We start from the raw sequence: 26,357 nt of genomic DNA on the forward strand, positions 1-26,357 counted from the left end.
GACCGAGAGTGGCGTGACCATAAAGTCAGGCAAGCACCGCCACGCTGCTTCGCTTTTAACATTTTTCCCTCTCTCTCTCTCTGGACGCATAGGGAGCACAATCACGGACGATGCATAACACAAACACGAAGCAGCTGGTGCCATCTCGCGATGTGCTGCGTCGACTTGCGATGCTCTCCGTGACTTTCACAATTGGGGCATCGGTGCACGGGTGGTAGGCACTGCGTGGTAATGGCGGCCGATACGAAATCATGTAGGCAAACTTTTTGTCATGTCTTGACATCGTTCGTTGAAGGGAACTTCGCAACACAAATGTCAATCAGCATGGAAAATGCCGTACAGAAGCCACAACTTTGATCGTTGTGTCTGACATACAGTCATAACATATTGTTATAGAATTACACCTCGATATAACGAAGGCAATTTGCATTGTTATGTCAAAAACTTTGTTTATATGTTATACAAGTTATATGTATATTGTTTAATGCTATATCAATATTTTATGCAAATATGTACAGTCGCCGATGAGTTGTATTGCATGAAAAGGGCGGCAATATTTTCCTAATAATTGAACAACTATAAAAAGCAAGTTTGAATCAGGGAAAGAAAACATCTCGGTGAATTTGAGAGTCGGTGACGAAGGATACAGTTTCAAGCTGTACCGACGTGTTCACATCACTCGTAAGAAGAGAAGCCGGCCACACTTTCACGTCAACTTCTGATCCTACAGCTGACAGTATAGCCCACAGTAGGATGACGCTATCATGAAAAGCGCTGGCAGCAGGGACCAAAAGCTTCGTCTGCCTTTCACTTCAGTACACCTACAGAACTTGAGATTATGCAACCTCCAGGACTAAACGCACGGGAAGACAGCGCATCATGCCACGCCATTTCGGGTCACCCAGCCTTTGCACAGGCAGCAGATTACCTCTACAAAAAGGCAAGCGGGCTGTGTATGCTGACGGCCATGCTACGGTCACACTAGAAAAGGAAAGGCACACCAACCTGCCCTCCACTCCCCTCAGCCTTCGCGTGCGCTTAATTGCGTTACTGCAAGCTTGTTCCCCTCCCCCCTTTCCTTTTACTCGTGCAGGAAGACTGTGCACATCAAGCCAGCATCCTTCTCGGCTCACCCTCGCACACTTTCACTACTATTTGAAGCAAGCAGCGCATGGGGCGCGATAGGATCTTATTGCACTTGGACTTTATACAAAACATGATGTTGCTCTGCTTTGGTGGTTGCTCTCATTCAGGTGGCGCACGCAGTTTGGGAGAAGAGGTTGTAAGCAGCCGCAGCCATTTGACCATCTGCGTCTGCAAAAGTTTTCGTTTATTGTATCTGTATTCCTTCGCGGCAGCAAAGAAATTTTCTTATATTGAAATCTAGTATTAGCACACTTCGTTGTAATGAAGTTCAAAATACATGTTGTTCTATGAACAAGAAGTTATAAAATGTTAAATACTTCATTACATTAAGAATTTTGTTATATTAAAGTTCATTATATCGAGGTTTAACTGTATATGTTTTGTTTTTTGCATAGCCTGATGGTAAGCGACCCTGAAACGATTCTGACAATCTTGTACAAACGTATTGAGTTGTTAGGGTTGGCCCTTCTGGTCATTAAGTGACACATTGAAGCGCTCTGCGTAAAGTGTGTAATTTATTATAAGGTTTCAAAAATGTACATCGCTACCGATCGCAACACGCCACTCCCCCGAGTTTTTAGCCACCCCTGACCAAGAGGTGCTACATTTTGCAGTTGGCTGCGCGCACATACTTTAAAATTAACTTTAAATATGTTCTAAGCTATATTCACCGCTGATATTTTGCAGACGATGTGTGTATACCCACATAAATCAATCTCACACGTTAACTAGACTTCGAGATTTTGTGTCAGTACTCCTTTAAGTGGCCTTCTATATATAACAAATATATTGTTATATGAGGTATCATTATAAGTGGACTGCACTGTATTGTTAAAACCAGTATCGCTTTAAATGGTTTTGTCTATGAACAGGGCATCAGTGATGTATCATTATTAAGAACAGCCAGCAAATAGATCCATAGAACTCACTTAAGCTTTGCTATCTGATGAATCAGTTGCTCAATTCTTTTTTAATTTTTTTAGCATTGATTGCTTATTGTTTATTTCAGTGCCTACCAACACCTGATGCCTTGGCAATAGGTCATTAGTACATGCATGTGCATGAACATCATAAAATATGAACACACTACACAGTTGTTGCCCCGACGAAGACAGGTTCCCGCATCTAAATGTTTGCTTCAGCATCAAACATCCCTTCTTCAACCTTTGTTGATCATATCATCTGTCTTCTTATGAACCTGTCTTGTGTGGAACTAAAGTTTGAAGAAAATGAATAACCAACTTTCCCAATCAGTCAACTTGTTGAACCATTGCTCATAGTACTTACGTCTGAACAATCGCGTCGTTTATCATGGTAGTAAGCTTGACCGTCTTGTCGTTGGAGGCTGACAGCACAAGTGCGTCACGCTGATGGAATGCGATGTCCTTGATTTCCCCCTTGTGTATCAAGATGTACTGGGATGACTTCAAGTCGAAGAGTGAAACCTAGCAAAAGCAGATACGAAAAGAGTGGGGCAATTTCAGAGGAGTGGCAACAGCGACTAAGCGAATTAAATTGGCTCAGATGAGATTGTGGAGTTTAACACTCGAAGGCAACATACTGGCTACAAGAGACACCATATTGGAGCGGGGAGGGGGCCTCTGGATTAATTTTGATCAGATGAAGTTCTTCAATGTGCACCTAAATATAAGTATGCGAGAATTTATTGTATTCCACAGTGATTGGAATATGGCCACCATGGCAGGGAATTGAACCCATGACCTCGTGCTCATCAGCTGAATGCCGTAGCCACAAAATCACTACGGCGGATACGAGGTGAATCAACTCGAATCGAATATCTTCAGGCAAATGCCTGGGAATATTGTGCTGATGCATTAAGAGAACAGTAGCTTCTGTTTGAGAAGCTGTTTGATCAACTGGCTCGGATTTATTAATTGTGGTCTACCATTGCAAAGTGTACCTTCCTGCATTCCTAACCATTGTCAATATTTGCCCTGTAATTACGTTAATTCATTTTGTCCTCCCTCCCATACAGCAGCAGCATCTAAACTGACTTCCTCAAGTTTTGCTCCAACTTTAACGACAGACATCACCGCAAGAAAGAGCACCGCACCACCCTTTAAAAAACAGGCTTGGAATCTGTCTGACAAGTACAAAACCATATTTTCTCACAAATTTTTTCAATGATGATGGTGTTACCAGTTAGCAGTAATTGAATTTCGCTCCTCCAACACCTTCTTGACCATCCCTTTCTTGTGTTATTCCTACTGTGCTCAACACAGTTCTGCTGTGCTGCCAACATGGAGCGATGCCTACACTACTGCGCCCCTTATCGTGCCAAGTTTTGGCCTCAGCACGGTCTCCGAGATTGGCCCGTCACACCACCCGAGGTAGTACTGCTCTCTGCTACTGCTGTATCAATGTATGGGAGGAAACACCTAGTAAAACACATGTAGCCCAGAGTGACAAAGACACATATGAAATTAAGTACCTAATTTTCGCCTTTACAAACAACTTCCATCAAATAAGCTTTCAGACCAATGCTTTGGCCTGCTTAGCTCTGCTGATGCTCACATTTTACATGACATCACTTTTTTTCTATGGTTAAAAAATCATTCAACAACCTGTTCAAGCACAGAGGCATCATCTACCCTAGTTTTTTTCTTAATGTGAACTACATGAAACTACAGCTTTTTCATGTGCATGCATTAGGGTGTTATAGCTTCACCCGCCAAATTAGAGTTATGCCATTCAGCATATGAGTAAAACCCATAGATTACAGCCGCAAGGAGTTTGCTGAATAGGAGAAGGGAGTATTCCTCGTGCAGTGGCATATCCACCTACCTTGCGAAGGCCGTACCCACTGAAAAGGCCACTTTTGCTCTGCGACACCACCAGCAGATTCAGCACCCCAGAGACAGCCACATTTCTGCACGACGTGTTGTTACCAAGGTCGATAGCCCGATCCAAAGTGAACTTGCCCGGAGACCGTTGGGAAGAGCTGCTCCCGGAGCTGCAGTCAATGTGACTTGAGACAGAAGTCTCTAGCCTGCGAGTAGTTGCAGAAGCAGATCTATTAGAGGAATGCTAAAACACGAAACTAAATCAGTTTAGATTGCTAAGGTACATTATTTCAAAGGTCCACAACCACTTATTTACCATAAAGAGGTTTACTGCAAGCAGTAAAAACAACAGACAGACTTCCCTGTCCTGGATTCTACGCCAAAAACCACAGCATCGTCAAAGATTTCAAAACATTTTCACAAAGTGTCTTTGTGCATAAAAATTTCTATAGACATGCCAGGTTGTATTTGTGTCCTTTAGAAAGCACTGTAATTGTATTTTAAGCACAATGAACCAACTAAACCCAAGCAGGTGCTGTCAAAGTCCATGACATAATGTAAAGCTGGCACGGGAAATCAAATTAAACCAAACTTTATTCCAACATTCAGGATGCTGAGGGCCGTGGTCAAAAAGCCGCTACACCGGCTTAACTAGGACCACAACCCAGTACAAATGGCAGGGAAAGGCAAATACAGCAACGTAAGGATGCATTTAAGGTAAAAAAAAATAAATAAGAAATTGTGCATAATAAACCAAACAGTAATCTTGGACATATTGTGAGCACAGATCCAAAAGAAACCTAATTGCAATGCACGGTGTTAATGTTAAAGGCATTAGATGGCACTATATTCCAATAATTGCAACATCATCATTAAGAGTAGAACATTCCACGTGGCGTCACTAGCTGTCTTCTGTATTTCCATCTCTTCTGACTTGCTGAGACTTTGGTCATGGTAACACTGGTCATACCAATATTCCAGAAGGACAATTTACCAATCCAAGTTTAAATAAGGGTGAAAATTTGAGCATGTTGGCTTTTCATGTTTAGATAAGAGGTGCGAAAATGATGATATCCATCATTGTGCTTCGTGTGTGTCGGTCTACATGTGTAACCATTGCTACGCCTTTTATCTAAAAAAAAAAAAAACAAGTTTGAATTAATACTCTTCTTTAGTGTCCCCTTTAAGTAGGTTTCATTAGCCATTTACGTACTGACGCTTCAAAAATTGTTATGCAGCAATGTCCACAAGAAAGGTCACTTAAGGAAGCAGCACACTGAACATTTCATTAGAAAAATAAAAAGCATCCTATCTATTCCGACTTGAGAATACGGAGTGGTCCTAAGGAGCCAAATACAGTAATTAATAGGTACAACAATGGTGCAACGTTTTGAGAGGTTTCAAATATACACATAAAGAAAGAAGTTGGCAAAAAAAAAATGGATAGGAAGTGCAGCACACTGCTCGTGTTGCACATGTCGTATCCCAAGGTTGAGGTTTCAACAAGCCTATCTGCATGCAACAGCAGAAAACTGCAGTCATCTAGCTGTTCCAGTGGATAAAAGAGTCATTAGCGAGGGTATGATAAATACAGTGCTGCAGACGAGAGCATGCTTTTACCAAAACCCATTCTACCTTAATCTGACTGCGTACAATCTCAAATTCAGTTTGTTCTTTTTTTAATTTTGTATGTCTAACAAAGAAAGCCTAATGAAACAATCACAACAGAAAAGAAGAAGCACACAGGAATTAACTTCAGCAGATGTAATGACAGTGCAGCACACCTCATTCTCTTGAAGTTGGAAAACTCCGACTTGACCTTCTCGTAGTCGTTCAACAGCAGCTTGTACTTCTGCCGCATCAGCTCGGCATCGATCTCTGAGCGCTTGCGCTTATCCCGCTCTGCATTCAGCTCGCTCACGACCTGGTCCAGCTGAATCGTGTCCAATGCCTGCACACAAACATCGTCAACACTTGATTGACGTGATGCGCAAACAAATATACATGGGCACCTACCGACGTCCTTGATCAAAACGAAGACCACTCTTTTACAGGAAGTTCCCGTCACATGTACCAACGTAACGCAGCTGCGTGTAAACATTGACACTAAGTGGGTAAGAATATTGAAAAAAAAGAAAGAACAAATGAAGTTTCTGCTCCCACATGGGAGCTTTGTTCACAAGGGTAGTGAATGTGAAAATGAAAGTGAATTTTGAAAAAGAAAAAGAAAATCTGGGGTATTGCAAGCAGCGCAACACCATACCCACTGGGCTACTGAGGCAAGTCATTGAAAGTGGATGGAAGGCCACCGTAGATAAGGCTTCCATTTGGGAGCCGGGATGTTGTTTCTTCCTTTTAACTTTCTTAGCTGGTAGCTGGTCGATGTCAGTGCTTTTCATAATTGTGCCATGGTCATCCAGACCAGACAACCTTTTGTCAACTCCCTAGATTTCATGCCAACGTAGCAACTATGTTGTGGAGAGGTCCATGTATTAAAAATGGCAGCTTATTATATCTCTCCCCAAGCTGATGATGGCATGGCAAACCCTCTATCCCTGAATAGTATTCACATTTCCCCTTTCTGTAGGAGCTTGTTCAAAGACATAGTTCTATTATGTGCCTGTACAGTGTTTACCTTCTTGTAGATGCATGAGAGGGGGCAAAGGTTCCGACTTATGTGATTGCATACAATAGTTCATAGCGATTGTATTTTTACTAGCTGACTAACGAAACATAGAATTACGCATTTTTAGACATATGGTTTTGGCACGGAAATCTGACTCCCAGAACGAAGCCTTGGTGGGTCTTCTTGCATAATACGAGCTGTTGTCACTACGTGTGCCCTCTGCTACTGCTTCTGAAATGGGCTTCTAGTTAATGGCTCTACATAGCAGCGTGTTGTACTCTGGTGGCCCAGGTGAAATCGTCCAAATTTCAAGTAGGCAACCCCCAATTTCAACTTGGCCCACCCCAGAATTTCCAGTTGACTCACCCGAAATTTCAAGTTAGCCATGCCCCAAATTCAGGTTGCCCCACCCACAAATTTCAGGTTGGCCCACCCTCAAATGTCACGTTAGCCAACCCCACCCCCCAATTTCAAGTTGGCCCACCCACAAATATAAAGTTGGCCCACCCACAAATATAAAGTTGGTGCACCCACAAATATAAAGTTGGCGCACCCACAAATATAAAGTTGGCGCACCCACAAATATCAAGTTGGCCCACCCTCCAAATATCAAGTTGGCCCACCCTCAAATATCAAGTTGGCCCACCCTCAAATATCAAGCTGGCCCACCCACAAATTGCAAGTTGGCCCACCCTCAAGTTTCGGTTGGCCCACTCCCAAATTTCCGTTGGCCCACTCCCAAATTTCCGTTGGCCCACCCTTAAATTTAAGTTGGCCCTCCCTTAAATTTAGGTTGGCCCTCCCTTAAATTTAAGTTAGCCCTCCCTTACTATAAGCTTCCCATGTATTTTCTATGGAGTCCTATGTATCCCTGTTGGTATTCTCTCCGATAATTCTTTATTCATTTAAATTGTTTCTAATTGCTTATAAAACTACCAATCATCTACATTTACACTATTACAACAATTAAATTGTGCATTCTTGGGCAGGTACAAGACATAACATTTTTCATGTGACGGAGCTGGAGCACTCGCCAAAGGATACTTACATGGATTAAAAGAAGCTAATGACAAAAACAATTTCATGCACACAAAAAATAAATGTATCATATATTACTGTAACTAAAGTGCCTGACTGCAAGTAAGATAGTTATGTAAGATAAACAAAGACTTTTTTGTACAATTTTTGATCGGGAAACAGAAAACGCATTCGAGTACCGTGTGTATCTCGCAGGTGCCTGAGCCCGCCTTTCTTTTGCCCCCTGCAATATGGCCGCCGGTGGCGTCACTCGCTACTGTAGGCAACTGCAACGGCTGCCACTCCAGAAGGTTTAGTATATAACCTCGTGGCATGGAAGGCGCAGAGTGTGGCACTAAGGAGGAGTCAGTGCAATGAATCGTTGATGTCGAACAAGCCAAGCCGTCGCGTGCATATGCCACTACTTTCAAGTGGCTCCCTAGGTGCAATGGATGTGTGCAGCTATAGTGCGCAGCAGTTGGAAATAGCCATCGCACTACTATATTCAAGGGTGTTGCGGGAAAGCTCGCCACCTGTCAGCAGAGCGCACGTGGTCTGGGGTGGTGGAGTTCGATATACCCATTTTACGTCCGACCCAGTTCAAAATGAAGAATTAAAAATGCAGGCGATTTTCCAGGTGAAGTAGAAAGCGTCCGATATATGCAATAATTTGACATATCCGTGTTCGATACATCAAGGTTTGACTGTATCTCCGAAAAAATCAAAATTTTTCACATAACAGGTCTTCCACTACAAAAACTTTACTTTAGGCACTACAGTTGGGTGTGCCATGCGGCGAAGCAGTTCCTCGATGTGTAACAGAGTAATGTTGCATGTCTTGCAGTAAACTTGTTTTCTGCTTGGTTTTCCTGTGGATGTAGCATTTCTTGCAGTTTCTACAAGTATCCATCTTGGCAGGCTCTCAAGCACTCCAAACGACAACAAAGACAGGCTGAAGCAAAACATGAAACTTAGCGAGCTGCAGCCGCCAATGTTCTGGGCTGGGTTGGAATGTCACTGCTCTCAGAGTCAAAGTCCAACGAAATTGCAGCATCCTCAGACTCACTGCTGCTCTATCCATCTATAAAATCAGCCACAGATGCAGTGGAATCACGAGATCTACGATCTTTCGAAGTGCACAGGCTCACCGCTTCCGGAAGTGCTAATTTTTGTGCTTTCTACGTTGATGATAGCGAAACTTTGGAGCGTGTATAAAAATCACTGGGGAAAGAAAGCAAACTGCTTAGGAAACAAAAAAAAGTTCTCCTCCTCCATTTCCAATGGCGCAATGTGTCCGTGTTCAGCGTGGAAGGTCTCGAAAGCGCTGTTCTAACCATCGATAGCAGGCTAACAATGCCCAATGGGTGTGGCGGGTGAGGGTTGAAGTATATAAGTGCCAAATACACTCAAACCTCATTATAATGAAACAGGACATAACGAAATAATAATATAGCAAAGCAAAATTGACCTGCCAATGGATATAACAAACTAGAGTTGTCTCCGAAACAAAAAAAAAAGACACCCAACCGTTACACGCCGAGTACATCGCTTTCTGTGGGGTACAGCACTCATTCACCATGGCAGTTCAAAAGTCCTGCTTTCCCACGTAGAATACGCCATCAAACAACACTGGTCTTCCTCACTCCCATGGGTAGATGTGCACAAGCAGCAGCTCACTATTGCACTTGTATACTGACCTCTTTCTCTTACCGCAGCTGGGTGTGGCTTCCGAGATCTCCCTGGCGCAATCTCAGAAGCCAAGCTGCATGGCTACGTACGGCCGTGCAAAAGGTTCGCTTCCCTCTCTCTTTGCGGCACATCACGCGGACCGACAGCTAAGCATGGCCTCCGAGATCGCATTGGTACCAGTGCAAGCTAGTGCAAGCTTGGTGGCCATGAGCTGAATGAGCCAAGCCGGCACAGCAAAGTTTGCCTGCATCCTTGATCACACAGTGGACCACTGTGTGTCACGCGCTGCTTAACCACAACGAGTCGAGTGGAAGTGAAAGACCACCACCTTGGAACAGAAGGCAGCTAACGAAAGGCTGTCGCATCTGATGCTATGAAGTTGGTTGTTGCACACGCCAAAGATTCATTGTTATTTCATTAAAATTTTATTGCCTACATAGCTGTGTAGCGGTTCTGCGGGCCGCAAAGCTGTCTTTGTATTTCTAAGTTTACAATTGTGCACCTCATTGGGCATACATTGAAGTAAAGGGCAATAATGGATATAACAAAGTAATTTTGGTTCCCACTCAACATAAAAATGTTCCACGATTACATTCATGCGAAAACAAATGACCAGGTATCCGATAATCGTTAACGAAGTAGTGAAACCTACGGTTACACACGACAGATTCCTTGGTTTAGTCATAGACGGGGGATTATCTTGGTCAAGACACGTCGCCGCACTGAAGTCAAAGCTGAAGAGTTTTGTTCACTTCCTTCGTGTCGTTGCAGGAACAAGATGGGGCCCCTCAGAGTTGTCATTACTCCAATTGTACCAAGCACTATTCGTAGGGTATATACGGTACAGCATGCCGGCGCTCTCAAGCATGGGACTTAGCTGTACGCGCGTTGGAGAGCATTCAAGCTCAAGCATTGCACACATGTTTGGGCCTCCCATGATGCACGGCAACTAATGGAACAATAGCAGAAGCTCATGCTTGCCTTACTGGGGTACACGTGCTCTGCGAGCCTCTTCGAATGTGCATTCGCGTGTTGACCCGACACAGGCACCATCCTCTGTCATCGCTCTCTGCCACCCACCCAGGTTCCAGCTTTTCAAGGACTAGTATATCGCGCCATCAGAGTGTTCTGCGGTCAAGATTTTCTCCCGCCTGTATTCCGAGAATACCCCCATGGGTTCTGCTTAAACCTGTTGTTACATTGCAGATCCATGGAATTACTAAAAAGTCATCCGTTGCATCTATTGGTCTCAGGCAACCCACCCTGTTGCACATTTCTGCAGAGTATGGAGATACTGTACATGTGTATACCGATGGCTCTGTCAAACCATATGCCTCCACTGCAGCCTTCGTCATTCCACATATGGTCATTGCTCGGCAGTTTAAACTAGACCATAGCTCAACATCAACTGCCGCAGAACTTGTTGTTATCCGGGAGGCACTTAGATTTCTATCCGAGGAGCCTCCTCATGCATCGACAATATTCTGCAATTACAAGCCAGCTTTTCAAACGAATGACTGTGTCCTCAGATGGGGCCTGTATTATTCCATGGCTATAAAAATTACAGAGCATCTCGACCACACAACAAGAAATGGCCACAATGTCACCTTTCAGTGGATGCCCTCACACTGCGACGTGACCGGGAACAAACAGGCAGACACTGAAGCGAAAACTGCTTTAGATAATGCTTGTGAAGCAAGCATTCCGTTCTCACGAACAGACACAAACACCCTACTTCGTCGCTTAAAACGTAACTCTACGTTGGAACACTGGACCCAACCAGATCGACAACACAAGCGATTACACAAATGGGACCAAGAAATGAAATTTCGTATGCCTCACAAGTTCAAAAGAAGCCACACGAGCATGGTGCACCGGATTCGCCTTGGTGTCGCATTCACCAACCGTTATAGACATATGATAGGTGCCAGTGATACTAGCCCAAACTGTGAATACTGTAAGGTGCCCGAAACACTTGAACATATATTTTGCATGTGTCCCGCGTACATGAAAGAACGACAGCAACTTGTCTCTTCCATTGCCAAGATCCGTAAGCGGCCACTATCAGACGATGAGTTGCTTTTAGGTTTTTGACCTGATGAAAACAGCGCAGCCCCGGTAACAAGTGCCGCTATAGCTTTTCTCCAAGCCACTGGGCTGGATGCATGGCTTTAAAGATGCCACAACTCTGTGAATTTGTATATACACATCTCTTCCTTATACCATCATCATTCATCAGCCCTTTCCTTCCCCGTCCCTTTTCCCCAGTGCAGAGTAGCAGGCCAGAGTAAGTTATAGCTTAGGCCGACCTTTCTGCCTTTCTGTAAATAAATTTCTTTCTTTCTCTCTTGGCTCCCACTTCAACTCCATAACAAGGTTCAAGTGTACTGTCATTTAGGCATGTATAGGCTCCGTTACACAACTATCCCTGTGCATCCAAGGATAAATTATAGAAACACAGCCCACTAAACCTCCGTTTTGCAAAATTCCCTTTATTTTCTCTATAAAACAAAATGACTCAATTTGTATGGTTACAAGATTTACCTGAAATTTAGTGTGACTTGACACTATAATGAAGTTGTGAAAGGAGTGACAGATAAGCACCATCTGAAGATTTTCGGTTATTGTGTTGTGCCTTTTCTCGCTGATTATCGGTTTGTATGTAGTAAAAGAACGCTTAACATTAACCGAATCTAGGGGTACATAGTCGTGCTCTGGAACATTCGATGATCCAACACCCTCTGGAATTCCAGAATGTACACTGGTCAGAACCTTTGACAGTTCTTTCAGTAACGAAAATGTGTGATTTTTGTTTGACTGAAGTTTTGAACTATCAGCAACAGGTACATTGAAAATGGTGGCAAACCTTACCTGAACGTCGAAAATGAACCTCGCATTCGGTGTCAAGAGTTAGAAACGTGAAGTGATCGCACAAGTACACTAAGACGTCGCGTAATGCCATGTAGTGCAGTTCAAGCCTTTCTCAGAGCAACATTCTCATCTGCTGCAAAGCCTTTACACCGGTAAAGTATTTGTGCTACTAACTGGCTCCCTTCAACCAAGTTCCCCAGAGGATGATAACATTACAAGTAAGACTTGGTGAAAACACAGAAAAGGGTATTTTTAGGCTCTTTACATCCAATATTAGGCACCAACATTGAAATAATACAATAGTGAAAATAACGAAAAACACAATAAAAGTGCCATTAAAATAGTTCTGGACTCATAATTCATGCTTCTGTATTAAATAGGAACGTGAGGAAAAAATAGGCATTTTCTCTAAAGTTTCGGTCTCTGCTCATGACTATGAGATAGTGGAATGTGTAAGCACTGAGAATTCCATCTATAGAACTTGAAGAAGGCTGGCCTAGCAAAGACATCTGAACAGAAATACGCACAAATGCACCTTTGGCTCCAACCAATGACGGGTCTTCAGAACACTGCAGGCTGAAGAATGCTGACACAGTTTTGCATGTGCTATTCCAGAAAACAATGAAGCCTAATGAACACAAACCTTTGTAATGTTGTTTTGCTTAGACTCTCAATTTTGCTTACTAAGGCTATGTTAATATTCCCCATAGAGTTTTCACAGACTCATGTTTAGCCTTAATACATTCAGTTGGGTTAAAAGTTCACAGCTAATATCTAATAGTCCAACATCTAATAAATACCTGATAAAGTCTAATACTTGGCTAGTGATCAACCTTTTTTTCGTTGGCTACCAGCTCAAAATTGTCAGAAAATCTAAATATAGAGACGAAAAGCGATACAGGGGTTCTGACAGATGCCTTAGTCAAGCACGTCGTATTAATTTCGACGAACTGAGGTGCACCTAAACTTAAGTGCCATTGTTCTTCTTAGGTGTCGATGAATATCAATTTTTTACAGTATGATGAATAGCAATTATTATAGTCGAAGACGACTATAATAAGGCCAGAAACTAATCAAACTGAATATTGAATTATGTTCAAATAGTTTACAAAGAAGAAACAGTCATTCTCACTGTTAATATTAAACAATGTTCACATCCTAGTGTTCACAATGTTACGAAGTTTCTCACCATTAGCTTCTGTGCAAAGATGGGGCGGATATCGACTCTCCTGGCTGGTGCGTTACATTGGGGACATTTGGCACGTTGTCCTCGAACCCACCTCTCAATGCAGCTGCAAGGGGAAAAAGGGGGGGGAATCATTTGTATTCAGCGTTCATTCAACAATTTGTGTTCGAGGTCCCACAGCACAAACGGGGCACCAACCTCAGTCCATACAGATGTCCACACTTCAAGGATGCCAATCGATGGGTTCCCGATGCTGTCCAAGCTTCAAAACATATTGTGCAAGTCTGAAAAAGAAAAGAAAAAAAGGACATCCACTCAGCTCAGTGTAAATAAACAGCTAAGGAAAGGCTACTGGTGATGGTTCAACAATGTCACAACAGATCGTGCAAACGAAAGCACATTTACTTTTGTGTTTGCCCATACCAGAGCCCTACTCTAAAGCCAAACTGGAAACGTTTTGCAAGAAAGTCCCACAAACGCACGAACAGCACAAATAAATGCACAGTTATGCCCTGTTCACATCGGAAAATTTCCGGTTGGCGACATCAGTAACCAAAGCATCTACATTGCAAGACAGAAAAACGCCCTCATTGCACAGATCAGTCAGAGCGATTTTCGTTGACAGAAAAAAAAGCATCACTTGTCCCAAGCCAACCACACCACAGGATTAGGAGAGAACAGAGGGGACAAGGGGGGAAGCAGCTCATGGTTGTAAACATCCAATTAGCCATTTTGCAAATGGCACAGTCATGGCCAGTCTAATCATTGTTTGCAAATATATTTGCAGGTATTTTTCGAATCTGTGCAGTGGTTTATGTGAAGAAAAGTCTGCAGGAGAGCTCATGGAAGTTCCTTTTTTTTTTTTTGCCTAATTGCAGCTTTTATTCTGGCATCCTCCATTGTTTGCAACTGTTTGCAATGGGAACTAACGCAGAAAGAAAGCAAGAAAGAAAGAAAGAAAGAAAGGTATGTGCATTAAAATAGCTGTGAGTTAAGCGTGTGTGTGCGTTGGCAGTGTTGTTCATACGAGCCGAATTGGGCTTTCACCATGAATGAACGTAGCATTTTGTTTTCTCTCTGTACTGCTACGTTAAGAGAGAATTATCATTATGAGTCCAGCCTGCTGTAAAATTAATTGGTCTGAGAATAAGTACATGGTTTGCATACCTACATCTTTCTTTCATATGTTACGCACTATTTCTTGACTGCAAATGCAAGCAGCGAGAAAAGTCTCAGTGCCTTTGCAATGTCGCCTGTTATGCACGAATGGATCGTGGCTCTACTAGCTCGTACTGTCTCTTGACATAGCTGTGCAACTACGCCACAGTCACTTACCACTGCTGCATGCATTATGCGGTGACGTCAAACATCAGAAAACGCTGTAGTTGACAGGTAAGAGGAACAAAAGAGATGCAAGATGCAAGAGAGTCAAGCATCCCTACAACTATGGCATTCATTGCAATTTCTGACCAGAATAGTTTAAGGCATAGGGAGAAATCCCTTTACACATTTGCACAAAGTGTAGAACGGCATATGGACGACTATACAGAATGTGTCAGCAGGTGGATCTCTGCATTAATTAATGCATTTTTGATAGCATGCCACATTTGTACAGACAGGACATAAAGTTCGCTGCAAAATTGTTGATATTAATAAATCAACTGTGGTGCGGAGGAACGCTGGAAACACAAGTGTATGATATTCAACAGGTATTGCTTTCTACGCACAACTAGGTTAAAAACTGCTTTTAAGCTTGTTTACTTACTCCTAACTCAGCAGACTGCAAAAGAGACACATGCAATAACATACGTGTAAAACAGTGAATAATCTAGCAGCACAAAACATCTGACCACTGCAAATTCCTTATACTACAATCCACTGCACAAAATTAAGTGTGAATGAGACCGTTACGACACAAGTGCAGCAGTAAATGCATCGCAATCAATGACAGTCTAAAAGAAGAAAGGTGATACAAGTTACAGTATAAACAGTAATCAAAGTTAATTTCAATATTAGGTCTATGTTTCAAGATCACACCTCGTCGATTCATAGTGTGCCACTCACATTCCAGAGTTCAAATTTATTAATAAAATACAGCAATAGAGTAATCATATGATGACCATGACAATTCCATAGGTCCTAACGTGAATATGTGCGCATAGCAAATGAATAAAAATTAGCTGTTTACACTCTTTAGCTACATCTACATGTCCCAACATTCTCGCAGTAATTTTGAAGAAAGAAAAAAGTTGTGGGAATTTTACAGCATCTGTAAAAAAAGAAGATACTTATTACATTGCATCAACATATTAAAAACAAGCTATGTACAGTCACCGACCGACTTTCCGGACCTCATGGGGACCGAAAAATAGTCAAAATAATTGAACAGTCCAAAAGCTCGTTCAGCCCAAAAAAATGTATATACTATATATTATTATGCTTAGAGTGGCTTAAAAAATATCTAATAATGCCCTGCCTCATACTACGCTTGGAGTTGCTCAGATTTGCTTGGATTTGTGCAAGAGTGATGTAGACTCCGTAAAAGATCTCTAATAATGCCTTGCCTCATCATACTATGCTCACCAAGCGTCACCGCATTGGCGATCTGAGATTTCTGTTGCCAGAAATAGCCACTGAGATTGAAGAAACAAGCCACGTTTCTTCGAATGATTTGGCTCTCGCAAAGGAACATGAGCACATGAGACCTGTGGTATCCTGTGTTAACCTCTGGTTTCCGTTTTGGGTCTTTACATCAGGGCGCCACTCAGCGCCAAACGCTGTAAGTTGCCTTCCTGCTTCCCCTCGGAGAAATAAAAGTTAATTCTTTGTCTGGTCCCGGACTGGAGCAGTCTGGCTCTTTTTTTTCTTGCGGCGTTTAGGCCTCATGCCGTAACCCTTCCGTCCGGCCACCCCGTCGAAGCTACAACAAGATCACACAAATGCAAAGCCGGACGAACACACACAAAGATGCGATGTCTCCCAGACACACCTGCTCTGTGGACACATTATGTGCAAATAGTAACCGAAACTTTAAAAATAAATAAATGAATAAAGATGGACCTCGCATTAAGTGATTATGACAAGTGGGCTAAGTGAAAAAAGAAACAGTAAAAAACAAAAGTGCTGCCCCCTAGAGCATTTTGTTAGCCAAGGAAGAGCGGGCATGGCCTCCGAGACTGGAGAATGTTCCGCACTCTCTATTGAAAGCGTGCACATCCCAATATCTGGGCTATAAAGCGGGCCACTGGAAACCAAGCCTGGCCAAATCAGCGGAAAATCCAACATGGCGGTGCTCAAGATCGGGTACCGTGGCTCAGAATGAGCAATTTATACCAGAAAATCAAACTTCGGGGCCTCAATTCGTCTAAAAAATTGGTCACGAAAATGCATTAGCTCTATGGGAATCCTGACGGTGCATTTATGAAGTCCGAAATATCCATCAAGTCCAAATATTTGGAGTCCAAAAAATCTGTTGGTGACTGTATAATGTACACAAAGAAACATTTTCAATGCTTTAGTTCCACTTGCAAAAATTTCTCGCAAAAGAAAAGAAGAGCAAGAAGAAATTACACTAAAACGATTAAGCGGCACCAGCAACGAAATTTCGCCATGACTACATCACTTGTACTACTCGTAAATGAGTAATGTACTATTGAAGTGTTATCGATCAAGCTGTCCGACTGTTGTTTCATTTTATTTTAACAGTTTTTAAACAGCACTTAAGCAGACAACATGCACAGCTGGTGGCTAGCAGATATAATGTAAATCCCAGTACATTATTACAACGAAGACGCATAATAAAACAACGGACGAAGGAAGGAGACACGAGACAACGTCATCTCCTTCCTTCGTCCGTTGTTTTATTTGGTGCCTTCGTTGTAATCATGTATAACCAACTCGCCCACCAGCATGTGCCCAGTACGTTGCCTCCAAGATTTTCCGCATGTCACAGGCACCATTTAATTTCGAACGTCATACCAAGGAGCCGCCCTGATTCCCAACATTCTGGGTTTTACATCATTTCCAGCAAGTGGTCATGGCAACATCTTTTTCAATTACTGAAGCAAAACACCTATTTTTCCTTGCTTATTTTGACTTGTATTTCAAATATCTTTTGCACTGAGGCTGCTCTAAATGCACGTTACCAGAAATGAGGCTTTTTATGCGGTATATTTTATTGTAGTTTATGAACAGGTGATGCCTAAAAGGCAACAAACCAAGAAAGAAAAATATTTTTTTCATTGCCAAGTTTCTGTTTTCAGTACGAATTTCCTGGCTAAATATCCCTGGATAACACTGAATGATGAGCAGTAAGCGTAATTTGTTGAGCTGGAACTGGAACAAAGGAAGAGGAAGTAGGATTTTCATGCACGGCTTGTTTTTTGACAACACAGTTAGTGGAGAAAGTCGGACGCAAAATCCCCAGCAGCAGTGGCATCACACAGGCAATGCAGAGCACATGCGAAATACATTCCTGTCTCATATCCAATAAGAGCCGTCTGTACAAGATGCACACAAAGCCGTAGGTGGCTTGGGGCAAAGCTGGCTTTTGGGGTTCTGCATGGTGTTGCCCATAAGGCAACAAGCCTGTTACTAAAAAACATTTCTGAAAAAATATTTATTTTCTTATTGTTGTATATCTTCAATCGTGATGTGTGCTATTGCACTTTTCAATTATAATGCCCTTCCGGTGTTTTCATGCCTCATCCTTAAAGGGTTTAGGAAGCAAACACAAGTAAATTAACCAGTTTCCTGATACTCACAGTTCCTTCTTCATCGGAAACACTCCGTTCGTGCGCAGGCACTGGCTGCACTGCTTGTTGCTGCGGCTGTTGCTGCTCACTTGATGCAACTACTACTGGAACATCTACTTGTGGCATGGCATTTTCTTCAACTTCAGTGTCCGAATTATCTGGCTCTGATCGGGAGTCTGCAATAAGCCAATAAAGGGACAATCTTCTTACAAGGCAAGCAAGTGAGATCAGCTTGTACACACTTCCACTCTGATGAGCAACCCTGCTGTCCAGGGAAATCTCTAAGACTGGAAGGCATAACTAAAAATTGCTCTCGAGTCACAAATTGTGGTGGACTGTCAGTAAATGTGGCAGAGTTACATAGCCTCACTGGAAAGCAAGTGCAACTAAACTGAGAGTTAAGGCTAAACCCCATGAGCGCGATTTTGTGCGCGACAGCGATGAGCGACGGCTTCGAGCGATGGATTGAGCCGTTGCTTGAACAGAACGCTCGGTCTTGTCGCGCGATCGCTCGGTTCTGCAAATCTAGAATCCGTCGCTCGTCGCCCGGAAGTGCTATGAGCGACTAGCCAATAGTAGGCAGCCGGAACGGGATGTGAATTAGTGACGTACTACCGGTTTGCACACATGCGCGCTTTTCAGTATACAAACGGAACGAGCAAACCACTAAATTTTGATATGTAAACAAAATAAACCCATTGCAAGACCTTCAGAAATACTTTATGCTGCTTTGTACAGCCAAACAAATCAACTTAAATAATTATAGCAAGTGCCACGCCAGGTTTGGCGCTAACTCGATCCCCTAATACCGGCAAACTGGAGAGCTGTCACGCGAAGCGGTCGCCCGCTTGGAGTTTAACTTCTGGGCAACGAGTGAACGCCACAGCCACCTCCATCGCGTCACTTGTCGCTGTCATAAAAAAAATCGCTTGCACGGGGTTTATATTTTAAGGTGGTAGAACAATCTTTCATAAATTTTCTAGTGAGTTGTCGTGACTACAGTAATTCAATTTTAATTTAGTGTACACTCAGTCATGTGGCTATTCTTCATAAAAAGTTTCAAATCATCAGGGCAAAGCACATAAACTTCTAAGTCATTGGCTATAAGTATTACGAGAAAGGAGACATTATCCCTTCACCACGACTACCATAATGCTGCATGTCAAACATCCCATTAAATATGACAGCACACCTTCGGTAAAGTGGTAGTCTGTAGCAATATAAAGCTGACTGAAGCGAAATGCAGCCACAGTGGGTGAGAAGATGGTTCAGTTGAGCCAGAGTTCCAGATCCATGTTTTTTTTTTTTTTTTTACCTTTGCTGCTGCTGAATGACACTGGCAAAAATAGGTCACTGCACAAATTTATGAACCATAACAGGGAGGTTAACATTCTGGAGTTGTTCTGCTGCATGTGACGGCCACCATAGCAAAAGACTACGAGTTAACTTCAACTGCATGGGTTTCATTAACATGCATTCCAATCTAAGCGTGTGACCATTGTTGCACAAATTACAAGAGAAAAGTACATTTTGACATCATAGGCATTGTACACCTGGGTCAGTGAAATCAGCTAACTCCCCATTTATTTGAGAATTGCTGCATCCACATAATTTGCACTACTTGGCAAAAAAATGTGGGTAATCTAACAGAATATCAGAGCTCCATCACAACAGCGATCATAATGCAGTGAAGAGGCTATGACAACCTACCAAAGGGCAGTCCAGAAAACAAGCCACGAGCAAGGTTACCTGGAGAACGAGTTCGATCATCTTCATCAGGTAGCTCATCTCCACGATCAGTCCACACTTCAACAACGCTAGAGACATCTAGTTGTTCTGCTTCTGAGAGCACCTGAACGGATGACGAGTCCGAGTCATCAAAATCTTCCTGCAACAAGGCGACAACATATAAGGGTTTATTAGCAGTTTGCGGTACAAGATGTTAATCAGCGACTTAAGAGTGTTAGAGGGAGAGAAAAATCTCCTTATTTAAAGATGGATTCTTGAGCTGACATGTATTCACCCACATGCTACTCTGCAGGAAATGGGATGAAGGGAAACAAATGCCCCAAAAGTAGGGTGTCGAACTGAAGCTTACTGTTGTTCATGCTAGCACAAACAGCAGTGAAAGGCTTCCCTGTCACCCCTGCAGAGCCTATGGAGCGGAACATGACCTAAACTACTGAACTAGGTCATTTTTGCAGCTGAATGCACTGCGCACCGTTAGCAGCTCTGGTAACTTTTAATCCTATGCACGTGGCCAAATACCATCACTACAGTGACAGGACAGCGACCGCAAAATTATGTTTCGAGTATTCATACAATTGCTATTGCAATAGGAATAACTTGGCAATGGTAAAAGCCCAACGCACATGTTTTGCACATCGCATTGTGACAAGTAGGGACAAGTGTGCCAGAAATTGCCTACAAGTGACTGAGGCGTGACCGACTCCGAAGAGGAATAAGTGCTCGTGGTGTGGCACAGTGCGGCAAGGCACATGAAGAGAGATTGCAACAAGGTTCAATCGGCAACAGGTCAGACGCAATGGGTTTGGCCGAAGGAAGACTCATACCGACATAATGCGGATGATATGTTTGGCTCCCATCAGGAACATGTCTTTTTCGTCCATTTTCATTTCCCTTTACCTCCTCATTTCTAGGTTTAAATTAAAGCAACAGGTAATTTTCCCTATGCTTCCCTTGGCTTCATTGTCTGTTGCCTTGATGTGTTAGTATTAGTTGTAGTAATGTTAATCTCTGTCACAAAGTGGCAACACCACATTATTAGAAATTAGGGCTTTTTTGCTAGGTACTGCTTATCTATGAAGTCTCAAGGAATCCAGGCTATGGCTAACATGTTTGTAAGTGTGCAGGAATAAAGATGAAAAGTGGCCAAGATTTCTAGAAGTTGAACAAAAGAACTGGCAGTCTTATGAGTGAAGCCATAGGTGCCCTGCTGCAACTAATGGAACAAATTAGGCTCAGGCATTCATGAAAAAATCGTCTGGTGACCAATTGTGTGGTGGATTTGTCATGTGCAAAAGGTGTTAAATGGCTGCAATAATGTCACACAGCTCGGCCAAATGTCACATGCCACATCAGGCATGCCACAGTGTGTAATCCAGAATTATTTTCAAATGCCAATAGAGCATTATTGTGCACTGAACTATCAGTACAAGGATGCTTGTCCATTCCATATCCATCAAACCATCACCACTGCAACCAAGAGACGAACAACCCGTGATTTCGTGCTCAGCTTACAGCAAACGAGGAACTGTGGCAGGTCATAAAACAAAACAAAAAAATGAGAAAGTCCCCCGCGCTGTTCAAAGAAGTACACGAAGCTCTTACACATGCCTTAGCCTTCAACTGCACTGTATCTCCGAGTGCTGTGGCAAACGGGTCTACACAATGAAGATGAAAGTGCAGCTGAGAAAATTTAACAGCATAGGTGGAGCAGAAGGGATAGGATTGTTCCTGTTTCATCCTCGCATATATTTCCTTTACATTGTCTGCATTTTTCTTTTTTGGTTGGCAACAGTCATTTTGCAAGCTACATACCAAATGGGCAAACTCACTACCATCCTCAAAAACAAAAAAGAACTGCCTTGTTCAAATTTTTTATGGTATATACTATAGTAGCCTACTGGCATAGTTTTGGACAGCAAAGATAAAAGGTATAGTGTCAACGTGCCGACTTTCAAAATATGACCAAGTCGCACTATCAAATTCGCAAAACAACTTCTGTTGTAAATGACTTGTACATCCTGCACTTACGAGATCACTCATGTTGCCAACGTCCACTTGAACATGGATGCCAGTTGAACTGTTGGTTGTGCCTTCATCAAAGTCGATGAAGAGATCCTGGTCATCATCCGACTGGTCTGTGACACTACCCGACAGGTTGCTCACTGTGTCGTCACTGCCCGCAATTGACACGTCTGTTTCCCACTGGCTGCCTTCTTCCTCAGAGTCACCAGAAACGTCCACATCAGACATCTCAACGTCTAATGACCTGCATTCGAGACACACGACACATCTTGCAGTCCGCACAGGAGTGCAACAGTGAAAGTGTACCATTCATGGCCAAACGAAACAAGTTCTGCAGAAATTCGCCACATGGAGGTAGACAGATCCACAAAAGGGGAAGCCAGCATATGCATGAACATTACACAAAACTACAAGAGAGATCAATATGGGTTCCTCAGAAAAGAAGAAAGTCTTTACAAGTGAAGAAAAACTTGTGCCAATCCAACAGAATTGCCTGGTCAGGGCAACTGCTTTACCAAAAGAATGCTAGGAGTCGCTAGCACAGTGGCAAATTAACTCAAAAGCGCAGGAGCACTGATTAACAAGCCAATTCCTGCAGGCATTAACAAGGCAAAGGTGGATTTGTAAAAAGTATTTAAAAAAATTATGACATCCCAAAACAATTCAGGAGCTATGAAACAGCATACTAGGAGGGGGAGGAGGGAAGCACCCAAAGCCGTTCTGCATTCCACACCCATTGGAATGCAGCCACAGCAGCTGGAAATCGAACCAACAGCCTTATGCTCGGCCATAGCCACCTAGCCATCATAGTGAGCAACATTCCTGACACTCACCCCCATCGCTTGTCTGACCAAATGTAAGCAGTTGTACAAAACGAAATTCCTTTTAACATGAAAGTGTAAATCCAAAACACGAAGCCAACAAAGTTGTTGCAGGCCTGTAAGGCCTGTAACATTTCCAAAGGCCTGTACGGCCTTTGGAAATTTAGTATTTATCTTGCAAGCTCCTATTTGGAGCACTCACAAAAATGAAAGCTAACACCTGTGGAACCGCCTGTAGTTTCCACACAAGCGTTGCAAGTTGCCTAGGAGCTAGTACAGATGAAACGTGAGGTACAAAATAAGCATATACATTGTCAATGCCATGACGTATACATTTAATTCTGTACAGCGCCAGAGTTAGCATAGTGGTTGGCAAACATACGTTTGATTACATGGAACTAAGCATCTCGCCTTTCCTTCTTTATCATTTCTTTAGGGGGAGGGGGGGACACATGGTGGCTAAACTAAAGGGTAGTGCTAAGGTTCGAAGTTACAAAGAAAGTATTTTTTATCAGTAAGCTTAAGTTAGACATTTCGAAATCATTTGTAAATTTTAAAAAAAGGATTAATGACCAGCAGGAAAATTAAAGCTTTTAAATATTTAGGCTACTTGTGTTATCACACGACACAGCTAGAGTGCTTGATTCCACCACTCAGACAGTTTGTTTCTATTTTTTTTTTCTTTCGATATATCATAATGAATTGGCTTGCTGTACCGTTGGGCCTGTTGTTATGGCAAACTATTTAATGACTACACAGCATTGACGCAAATGCCCGCAGCTTAAATTGACCGCAAAATGGGTACTCACATTCAACCACAATATTTTTTTTACATCACTTGCCCTGAATTAACAGCAGGATGGTGCTTAATTTAGCATTGTAGGGTGCTTCAGCAAAAAAAAAAAGTGTAACTAATCATGAAAAAAAAAAAAGTCATGCTGCACTTGATCTCGGACAGGAAACAAGAACTTCCCTAGATTTTTCTGTCCTCTACCTAATTTGCTCAGACAGCTACCACGACAATGTTATGCATGCTTAGCGTGAAACCCAAAACCTATTTAGGAGTTCCTGCAATGTGCACTGACAATTTATAAATCTAGCCGTCCGACACACTACTACACTTCAACAATTCAAGACTTGTTGAGCCAATACAAAAGAACAACGCAAGAATATTTCCGCCAGCAAACAGCGCGCCGTATTACCTAGCTACTTCAATGAGGCGATTGCTAATAATTAATAGCCTAACAACGAAAATCTGCTGCCTAAATCATATCAAGACAGCACAACGTTCACCAATTACTGCCTAATACAACTGCGGCTGGTAAAGTGCATATTGCTAGCAATTTCCGCAAATTATTTGTTATTGCTCTAACACTTCTCGCTCTTCGCCCGTACTTTGAAATATTTAAGCGCATGAAAGGATCGCTAGAGATGTCCGTGTATAAGATCCAACTGAAACAATGGCCCCTAATCATTTTAAGTTAATGCTCCTTCAAAGGCTGCGCCTCCACGGTGCCCGTTTCTGCTAGTCAAAAACCGCTAACCGTCAAGCGACGAAACTAAGCGCGCCGGTCCCACAGCAGTAAAAGCTATCGCATCCAGGGATGGACGCGGCTACAAAGTCGTCGGCAAGTAGGCAAGCATACATCAAGCCACCGCCCGCAATCCTTCACAGTATTCTATAAACAAAAATAAACGGTTAAGAAAGCAGTGGACAGATTATGCCAAAGATGGCCACTTTTCTTTGTATTTTGCACCTAACAAGCGCGCAGGCGAAGTGCGAGCCCCTTAATGCACCAATACAGTCTGAAACCCCGGAAAACAGCATCTCATATGGTTGAGAGGCATTTTTATGACAATATGTGCGCGTAACACACGGACAATTTAGAACTAGAACGAGTACATGGACACCCATAATAGATGTGGCACCAATAAGCCAAATGATAAAATGATTAGCACTGCAGCGCTGTTAATTCATGATGCAACCTAAAACCAAACAATGTGAGAAGCATTTCAACATACTTTTAGATAAATAAAGTACGACAGTAGAAGAAAAATCACTTTTAGTTACCTGTTTCGCAAGTAAAGCAGGCAGAGAGCTAGTCAGCTGTACATGACGGGGCCGACCTTTCTCAGCACCTATGCGAGCGAAGCGAAATGATAAACTTATTTACCTGCATGAAGTACGTCCGAATATGAAAACTAAAATCGATTAAAATCTCCAGTCGAGTTTAGGACAGCCCTGAAAAGTGCAAAGAGTGAAAAATGCAATTATGCGCCCGCCAACTCTGCAGATAGTAAACGCGATCACTCTCAGAGGCGTTTTGGGATGACAAACGCCTAACACAGCTATTAAAATTTGCGTTTGATCCGCTGAATATCTAGTTTCTCAGGTGGTACAGCTTTTTACTTGCTTGATTAACGACGTGACGCGAAATTAGCAGCTCAAAACAACTCTGTTTCAACTCGGCGCGTACTAAAGCGAGAACCAAACTCTACTGCCCAAGCGCAGCGTTGCCTGACGGGACAGGCAGCCTGCGGCTGTTTTTATCGAAAAGTGACTTCTCTTTCGCTTCACAGCAGGGGGACCCGCGGTACGATGCAGCGTTCGATGCGACGTGCGATGCTTCCGAAAAAGACTACGCAAATTGTTGCACCATTGTTGCACCCACTGATCTGAAGTTGTAACCTGGTAGCATTGAGCAGAAGGTTGCTGAATGTGGCTGTTGGTACGGCTTGTCATACGCTATCTCGCACGTAGTAACGTTGGTAACGTCGTCGCCTGCCATTTCCATCACGCGCGCCGCTGTCGCTCTGACCACACGAGAGCTTATATACGGGTTCTACCAGATCGGAATTACGCCACATATCTTTCTCTATGGTTACGCCTTCGAAAGATAATAACGTGCTGTAATTGTACGATGGATTGATGTAAGAACTTTATTGAGGTCCATCGGAGCGTGCACTATGTAGCGGGCCGCTCCTACGCAGGGACAGAAAGGCCTAGCTGGCCAAGCCTATCCGCCACGTCGCGGGTCCGTTGGACTGCCCATGGTTGGGCAGTCCAATGGGCCCAACAGTCAAAACGGGGACTGCGTAGGGCAGCGACGTAACGTCTTCGTCGCCCCGTAACGCGGGGCACCGCCAGAACACGTTTTCTAAGTTGGCAAAGTCAGCGAAGCGTGCAAGTGTTTGAGGTTTGAATTTCGGATAGATCCAGTGTAAGAGAGCAGGGCCAGGGTACGCCCCGACTCGCAAGAGTCTGAGTGTGAATGCCTGAGGCCGGTTCAGTTTACTATGCGGCGGCGGATACTTCCGCCTCCCCAGATAAAAGTACTTCGTTCGTTGTACGAGGCAGAGGGATCCCTATTATCGGGAACCTCAGCGCCGCGCCACCCGGTAGCTACGTGGTCAACGACTCCTCGCGAAGCTCTGTTGAGGTTGGACGGGGCACCTTTGATCTGTCCCGTGTGAGCGGGGAACCAGAAGATATCGTGTGTTGCTTGATTTCTTTGACCCGCACGATCCGCAAGAACGGTCTCGAGACGGCATTGGCGAATGCTGGGACCGCCGATCTCGAGCCGCTGTATAAAAGTAGCCGTACTGTCGTCCAGCATGGGCCATTCTGTTCCGCAACATCAGCTGCCGTCGTCCGGACCGTCGAGCTAGGCG

General features: G+C 43.2%; 1 protein-coding gene across 6 annotated transcripts in view; it reads right to left on the reverse strand.

Moving 5' to 3' along the window:
* Positions 1–26,357, reverse strand: part of LOC135916188 (E3 ubiquitin-protein ligase rfwd3.S-like) — a 47,446-nt gene that overhangs the window by 20,040 nt on the left and 1,049 nt on the right. For 2 of the 6 annotated variants that reach the window (XM_065449461.2, XM_065449467.2), the window contains exons 2-10: positions 21,871–22,108; positions 19,843–19,981; positions 18,103–18,269; positions 15,105–15,119; positions 13,538–13,623; positions 13,343–13,445; positions 5,735–5,901; positions 3,952–4,156; positions 2,434–2,591 (exon numbers count right to left, since the gene is read on the reverse strand). In XM_065449461.2, coding sequence (XP_065305533.1) covers positions 2,434–2,591; positions 3,952–4,156; positions 5,735–5,901; positions 13,343–13,445; positions 13,538–13,623; positions 15,105–15,119; positions 18,103–18,269; positions 19,843–19,981; positions 21,871–22,108 — 1,278 coding nt within the window. Of the gene's footprint in view, positions 1–2,433; positions 2,592–3,951; positions 4,157–5,734; positions 5,902–13,342; positions 13,446–13,537; positions 13,624–15,104; positions 15,120–18,102; positions 18,270–19,842; positions 19,982–21,870; positions 22,109–24,756; positions 24,825–25,099; positions 25,210–25,357; positions 25,377–26,357 lie in introns of those variants that run through there. The other 4 variants (XM_065449465.2, XM_065449464.2, XM_065449466.2 and 1 more) reach the window with 4 other exon arrangements.

Source organism: Dermacentor albipictus, chromosome 9, assembly GCF_038994185.2.
Source record: "Dermacentor albipictus isolate Rhodes 1998 colony chromosome 9, USDA_Dalb.pri_finalv2, whole genome shotgun sequence".
In the NCBI taxonomy this organism is placed as follows: Eukaryota; Metazoa; Arthropoda; class Arachnida; order Ixodida; family Ixodidae; genus Dermacentor; species Dermacentor albipictus.